The sequence below is a fragment of the Aphis gossypii genome, chromosome 2, assembly GCF_020184175.1.
Source record: "Aphis gossypii isolate Hap1 chromosome 2, ASM2018417v2, whole genome shotgun sequence".
Classification (NCBI taxonomy): domain Eukaryota; kingdom Metazoa; phylum Arthropoda; class Insecta; order Hemiptera; family Aphididae; genus Aphis; species Aphis gossypii.
In genome coordinates this window covers 53,091,086-53,099,358 of record NC_065531.1, presented here as the reverse complement: position 1 = coordinate 53,099,358, position 8,273 = coordinate 53,091,086, and the positions used below count along the sequence as shown (strand labels likewise).

The following is an 8,273-nucleotide window of genomic DNA, read 5'->3' as shown; positions in this document are numbered from 1 at the left end:
GCTTGTTTCAATTCAATGATATTGAAATACACACAGACGAACAAATTAAATGAATTTAATGTTTGTTTACCTAAGAATGAGTATTTTACACGAATCGCAAACGCACCGGCTTCGTTCAAATAGTCCTCGGAACATCGTACGCACCGAACAGTGTACGAAAATATCACGTTTTCGGCAAACTACGATATCGGTCGGCTGTAACGGTCAAACTAAAAAACACTTAACTAATATATAAGAGAATATAGGGACTACAAAATTAGATGGTATTTATTATACTTATTTTTATTTTATCATAATTTTTTACAATGAGAATTACAATGTAATGTTGTCATAAGATTATTTGGGCTTACAATATTAATATATTTTAGTAATTTAATCAATACATTAACCTAACTGTAAAAACCTTTGACTATAAAGGCTTACATTCTAATTTTCTAAAGAAAATTTGTTTAATAACTCGACAAACAGAAATTCCAGAAATAATTATTAATATGATTGATGTGATTAAAGTGATATTCAAAAAAAAACATAATCAATAAACCTTAAAATAATTCTAGAAAATTATTTTATTTACATCTAAGGTAGAAAATATGAATCAATATAAATAATCTAAGAGCCCAGATAATTAAATTTTTTATGTCTAATGCCTATAAATAATAATTGTAATTTGTGACACTAAGAACTTATATGTTTTTAATTAAACCTAAAAAAAAAAACCTATGTAGACAAATAATCTTATAAGATGTCGTAAATGTAATTTTAGCTCCTTAAAAACTTGAGCCGATTTAAATAAAAAATTGTTGACGGTCGGCGATGTGTGAGTGTACGGTTATCCGATCCGGCGACGCGAATATACGACGGCGGCACGATAATATATACACGGTTTTTTTTAATACGGCGTGTAACGCGACGAACCGCGAGATCCCGAAACTCTGACGGAAAAAGAAAAACATAATCGGGGATTAACCAAATACATTTATATATACACACACACACATACATAAATAAAAATAATAATTTAAAGTTTATAAGCATGCATACTTAAATTATTTAAACAAAAAGCCAACAAATTTTTATCTTAAGTAAAAAACAAAAAGTAGTACATTATAGTTTGTTTCATGCTATTTTTAATAAAAATAACAGTAATAGGAATACAAACAATAATTATTTTTAATTGTTTAATATTTAAAAACCCTTCAAATGAAAAAACTTGACAAATTCATTTTATGTACATATTTTTGTTTGATTTTTTGGTTTTCCAAACATTAAGAGAATGTCATACCTTATACATGCTCTTTCACTCTTTTACTAACACAGCAAATTATTTGTTAAAAAAAATCAGTTTTACTATAATCTTTAAACATAATATGTCATTTTGGGTATAACATCTTCTTAACATAATAAAATGTTAATGTACATGCTTTAATTTAAAATTAATTTTGATATTGTTATTTGTTAAGATAGAATAAAGAAAGGTTGTACATGAAATATTTTATACCAAATAATTTTTTTTTTTTTTTTGTGCCTTTTGCTTTAGAAAGACCTTGATAATAGGATTTCTTTATTAAGTAAGTTAATATTCACAAACATACAACTATTATTATAAGAATCTATAAACTTCTATTTATGGAAAAAGGTCTTTTACTTACTTCCTGAGAATAATTTAAAGTTTAGATGGAAATTCTAACAAAATGGTATTAACTGAATCTAAAGATTGGGAATTTTATATTACATAATACATATCATATTAAAAAGTTCAGTTTTACAAAATATATATAAAATATACTAGGTATGAAATATTAATAAAAGATCTATGTTAAAATTAAATTTTTGTAATGCTATAAATGAAACAGACTTGATATTAATAATTAGCATAACAATTGTTTAAATGTGTACCTATTCAAATGTATAAAATATACAAAACATATGAAAAGACTACTTATCTCACAAACAGATAAATTATAAAATATTAAAAAGTTTCTTAATGGTTGGATATAAGAACCTAAAATTCGAAGATATTTGATTTTTAGTACACCAAACTCTATTCTATTTAAGAGTACACTGAAAAATTATTTTAGTTCACACATTCCCATTTATTACTAAGGCTGGATAATCAACTGATAAATTGTAAATTTCTTTATAATTATCAATTAATTTCACTGGAAAAAAATGATTGATCAATCAAAAATAATCATTTTTTTAAACTAATTTATGGTGAAAGATTATTATAATAATAGATGATTTACAAATTATTACAATTATTCAATAAATTGTCAGCCAACGATCACCCAGCCCCATTTATGACAACCAATATTTAAGTTATCCGAAAGCGTTAAGTCGTTTGACGATTAGTTTCCATGCATGACAGTTTTTTTTTAAATTTTATTTGAGTAAATATTATACACATCATGTATCAGTGGCAGCGCGAGCAAACCTTTGTGGGATACATATTATTTTTTCAACCCACCCACCCCTGAAAAACTTATACTTACTGATAAGTAGTGAAGATATTCACTTCATCAGATTATATCTATGAACAAGTCTAGGGCCATTAAAAAAAATGAAACTTGCCAGTTTTGACATTATCCAACCACCCACCAAATTTGTCTAGGACACTTGTCCCAAAAAATCACTATCGCGCCACCACTGTTAAGCATTGTTAAAATTTAATTATAATAAAGCATTATATTATACAGTCATAAAATATCAATATATTTGTTCACTTGAACAAATAATTCATAAATTATATAATATTTGTATAACTGTATTCATTCCAACATTAAAAATAGCTATTTAGAATTTAAGTAGATTAAATTAAAAACTTACCGACGATCATCATATGAATCCCTAGAGAAATCATCATATGCATGAGATGACCTATTAAATAAAATAAAATGATAAATAAATATTATGTTGAGAATATAATATGCACATTGTTATTCCAATACTTACGATGTACGACTGCTTGACAATGGTGAGCGTCGCGTGAATACATAATCTTGGTCACGCATAGTTGTTCCAATACGTGTAGATGAGGATAAATAATCGCGACTAGATGGCATTCTTGGCATTCTTCTATCCATACCATAACCATCAGCAGCTGTTCTCATTAGACTACGATCATAGTAGCGGTCATACAAGCCTTCAGTCTAAAATTAAAATTATTAATTAGGATAAATGAAATATAACTGAATTATTATAAACGCTTACTTCATACATATGACCACCAAGTTCAGAATGTGATAACATTGAGTAATCATCCATCTATAAAAGGAAAAACTCATAATAACACATATTACAAAATTATTAAATTGTAATTTATGAATTGCAATTTATTGAGCCTAATGAAAAATAAAATATTGTTAATTGTCATACAATGTTTTCAGAGATATACCCAGGCATACCTAATAATAATTATCAGACAATAGATGTAAAAATTAGGTTATAGGTTATTAAATTAGGTTATTAGGAGACATAGTTTTTAAACTATGTTCCACAATTTCATAATTATCAAAATTATTGATATTAAAATCAGAAATAATTTCTGAATTTGTAGTTTCAAGTTAATTATGTACTACTAAAGATATTTTAAATCAAAATTAAAACTTAAAACATAGATTGATTCAAATAATTAAGCTTTCAATTATTTTTCCACATTAAAAAATTTAAAATCTAAATGCTAACAATCTCACCAGGTAAAGTTTAATAAAATAAACATCTGAGCCAAAATTAAAAATATTTAAACATAACTAAACAATACTTACTCTAGTCATATCAGTTTTTAAGCCAGTACCATAAGAACCAAGAATTCGATCACGAACAAATGAAGGTGGTGGTGGTGGTGGATAAAGCAGGGCACGTGGTGGTGGGAGAGGTGGTAAAGCATCTCTTCCATATCCGTACCTAAGAAAAGATTAATTTTAATTATAAATTTCTATTTTTTTTTTTTATTTTATTGATGGCTATGAGTTAAAGAACAATGTGCGAAATAAGTTGTAAGGCTCACCCTTCACGACTGCACTCCCGAGACCAATGGCCACCCTTGCCGCACCTGAACAAAATTTCCCGTTTCATTTTTAATGAAATTCATTTCATTTTTATTTTATACATCAAACAAAACATGTGACTAGCAAGTTACTTCTAAACACATTTTCTTTAAACTAAACAAATAAACAATATATACCTATAACACTGCTCTGGCATACCCATTCCAGGTCTCTGACGAACACGGCTATTTGAAATTTGGACCTTAATTGGTTGGCCATCTAACATATGTCCATTTAAATCTTTAATGAGTCTGCTTACATCAGTCGAATCAATATGCTAAAGTTAAATAAGTCAATAAAAATTGTGATATAAAATAACACAAATTTTAAAAAAAATTCAAAATTAACGAAACAATATTTAATTTAAATGAATAAATAGGTAAAAACTATATATTTTTAGTTGATAGATACATTTAAATTTAAAGAATAAATTTACAATAAATAAAAATACAATTAACAGATTAACACTTACCACAAAACCATAAGTTCTGACAATGTCACATTCAACAACTGTTCCATATCTACCAAATAATTCTCGTACTTCGTTAGCTTTTGTTGTTTCAGAGAGATTTCCTACAAAGATTTTTGTAGTTGGGGTATTGGGACCACGACGACTAGTGGCAGCTTCAACTTTCATGGCTAAATCATTAACCATTGTGCCGTTCAAAGCTTTTATAGCAGCACGTCCAGTATTATCATCATCCATATGCTAAATTGGAAAATTAAAATTTTTTGATTTTAGTTCTAACAACAAAAAAACTATACAATTTATATTATATAGTTTATTATATTATTATATATTATAGTATAGGTATATACTAATTTTTAAATACTTACAACGAAGCCAAAATTTTTCATCACATCACATTCAACAACTTTGCCATACTTCTCAAACAGTGGTCTGATATCATTAGATGTGGTCTTTTCAGAAAGATTTCCAATGAAAATCTTAAATGTCCTTACACTGCTGTTGTTGAAACTTGTATTACTTTCAGTATCGGAAGGCATTTTTTCTTTTGCTGTAAAACATAATATTCCATATACACTATTATACGTTTTTAAAATATATTAAAACATTGGTTGATATATAGTGAAGTTCATATTATGCTGTTATATATTTTAGATGGATGACTTTGGATTGAAATGGGGATTTTTGGGAGTTAAAAGAATTTTGAAATAACATTTTGAGAAAATTTCAAATGTTTTATCTTTAGGTAACTAGGTACTTTATTAGAAATAATTAAATAATTTGGTAGCAACTTGTTTCTTTAATAGTAATGGCCACAGAACTGGTTTTCAACCTAGGTAACATGGACCCAACTTAGGGGTGACACATAAATATTAACAAGAAAAGGAAAAAAAAAAATAAATCAAATCAAAAAAAATCATATTATTAAACATGTTTAGAAGGGTTTTTTTGTGTACTGTATTTTTTTATATATATATAACAGAATAAGGTTAAAATATAAAATTAAGATTGCTTAATATTTTGATGTTAGCATGACAGTGTTTGATTTTAATGGCTATACTATCTGTAAACTCAACTGTTTTCTAAAATTATTTTTGTATTAAAAATTATTTTACTATAGGTACTACTGTAATTACTACTGACTTGTAATTAAATAAATTAAAATATAAACAAGGTACCTATTATATAATATGTACTAAATACTGTATTACTGTAAAAGTTTAACATTTAAATTTTTTCGAAATGCATATTTTAGTACTCTTTTTAACCCTCAACAAACCAATTTTAATCCAAGATCATCAGCTAAAATATTTAGTTGAGGCGTAAACAGTATTAAAATAGTTAAAAAAAACAAGTAAATACTTAGATGTTAATAAAATTACAAAATTGTTTTCTAGAGCAATGAGATATAAAAGAGGATAAAAGTTCAACAAATGGCTAATTATGTCAAACTAGTTTTTGTCATATAGATTTTAAGTTAACAGGAGTATATCAATAAGTACAAGTGTTAAGTTAGGTATATTTTATACAAAAAATGTGTATTTTGAATAGTTTTGTTATCATCAGTTAGGTTAAAAGATATAAACAAACATGTAAAGATAGATGTACAGCATGTCTATGTAATGTAGGGCCTCCCAGATCATTCATAAGTTTATAACAAATTTAGATTTTACTGATTTTAGAGTACCTATGCATATATAGATGGTAGATAATATTCTTTACTTTATTTTTGTTTAAGTGATTATTTTAAAAATAATCAGTTATGTAATAACACAAAAATAATTAATAATTTGTAATTCAGTATAAAATGGCAATATAAATATTTGGAAATAATAAATCATATTTCTAATAAAAATATCAATAGATGTATTGTTTTTATGTGGTAAACACTCTAATGATTGAGCATTGATTTGATGAACTATTATTTTACTAACCCATCAATACTTCACATAAGTATAAAAAGGTAGGTATATTTAACAAAATTATAAAAATTTAAGTTTTTTTCATAATGTTTTAATGGGTAATCATATAAATTAATAGTATGTTAACTGTATGAAGGTGACTGTCTCCACACTTTATTTTCTTATGTCATAATTTCAGCTTCCCTCAAACATTTAAGTCCAGTTACGCCAAATACTATTCGTTTGGATAAAAGTCAGTAAACCAAAAGATGACATATTATAAAGTACAAATAATATGCACGTAAACAATACTTTTATTTTGTATCTACCTATACACAAGTAGTACTTAGTACTCAATATAAATTTTAGAATTATTTGGAATAGGGCTATTTGGAAATGAACTACCACATTAAAACTTTAGCTCTAAAAAAACATCAAATTTACTTGATACTTTTTGAAAATTATGTAGATAAAAACATAGTAAGTACCAACATGACATGTTTAATGGATGCACACCTAATGTTAGGTAATTGATTTGCATTGATTAATGAGCACAATATCAGATACATAGACACAAATTATTTAACATTCAATTACATTAGGGTTTCCTAGTATGAACTCTTCCATCTATTGAGAACGATTCTTACATTAACTATCTATTGATGAATATTGAAGTACAAATATCAAATACATAATGAAACGTAAACTTTTGAGCTTTAGACAATCTCTACATGGAATTTAATGAGAAACAACAAAACTAGCACATACATATAAAATCCAATACCCAAGCACATTATTATTGTAACACTGTTAACAACAATTGCGCGCATGGGATATTGTGGAGTCGCAGAGACCGGGCGGCTTATAATACTGACCGGCTGTCTCTTCGGCAACGGTGTCTTCTTCAGTGGTACAGTCAACCAATTGTCTGCCCCGTTTGTGGTCAAAATCTCGCATTTCTCGTCTACACTGTGATGTGGATCGAGTGTTGTCGTTTTCGTTGTTATTTACAGTTTGTCGTGTGCGTTCAAGACAACAAGGGCCACCACGTCATACACTCACCACACACAGACGAAGCACAATAGAATGCAGCAGCAGCAACAGCCAACAGCAGCAGCAACAGCAACAACGGCAACGATGTCGGCAGTCAATTGGCGGCTGTGGTGTAGTTGTTACGTTGCGAACACGGCGGCCAAGACGGGTTTACGTTACGTACCTAAGAATTTGGACGGTAAAGATAGAACGACGAGAAAAATTAATAAAAATCACGGCAAAAAAAAATTTAGTCATGAACATACGAATTGAACACAGGACTACAAAGTACAAGTGAAGGCGGCGGCGATGATGGTGGGAGTCAGAGGGAACCAATTCTCGGATAAAACGTCAGTGTTGAGTATACGAAATAACTAAGCTGATGTGTGGACCGTATAATTGTGTACCTTTGTGTAAATGCATGTAACTGTGTGAGTGACAGTGTTGTTGGTGCATGGAACCCAATGACTAATGAGTGGCGGACGCCGCCGGGAGAGGGAGCAATTGCGTGACGTCTTGCTCGCTCATGGAATAACCGAACGCTTGCCACCGTTGTTGATTTCTTCCATGAAATCGGTGTGGGGACATATTCTATTATAGGTGAATAATATGAGATGAATGAGTTATGATTTATGAGATGATATGAATGACGAATGCGATGACTAATGACTGATGAGTTCATGCTCTAAAAACTTTATATTTATGTATTAAGAAACTATTGAATTTATACTTTCAAATTAGGAGTATACCTAGAAATGTTCAAAGGGAAGGGGGCAAGGGGTGTACTTTTTAAAAGTATATTTTTTAGTAGGTATAATAACTTAC

At 28.3% G+C, this 8,273-nt stretch overlaps 1 protein-coding gene across 1 annotated transcript; it reads right to left on the bottom strand.

Annotated features, from left to right (window-relative positions):
* Positions 1-266: 266 nt before the first annotated feature.
* On the bottom strand, positions 267-7,919 carry LOC114127037 (RNA-binding protein lark). The gene is made up of 11 exons (XM_027991129.2): positions 7,715-7,919; positions 7,292-7,632; positions 4,884-5,065; positions 4,519-4,755; positions 4,184-4,323; positions 4,007-4,051; positions 3,765-3,903; positions 3,211-3,264; positions 2,953-3,149; positions 2,827-2,877; positions 267-932 (listed from the first exon to the last, which is right to left on the bottom strand). The coding sequence occupies exons 2-11, from the start codon at positions 7,371-7,373 to the stop codon at positions 890-892; spliced, it is 1,170 nt and encodes a 389-aa protein (XP_027846930.1). The 5' UTR covers positions 7,374-7,632; positions 7,715-7,919; the 3' UTR covers positions 267-889.
* Positions 7,920-8,273: the final 354 nt, after the last annotated feature.

What these genes read in the sequence shown, in the direction of transcription:
- LOC114127037 (XM_027991129.2), bottom strand. Translation starts at nt 7,373, where the DNA reads ATGCGAGATTTTGACCACAAACGGGGCAGACAATTGGTTGACTGTACC. An exon ending in TTGTCAAGCAGTCGTACATC is followed by an intron (nt 2,878 to 2,952) that starts GTAAGTATTGGA and finishes TTTATTTAATAG; the next exon opens with GTCATCTCATGCATATGATG. An exon ending in GATTCATATGATGATCGTCG is followed by an intron (nt 933 to 2,826) that starts GTAAGTTTTTAA and finishes TTTTTCCGTCAG; the next exon opens with AGTTTCGGGATCTCGCGGTT.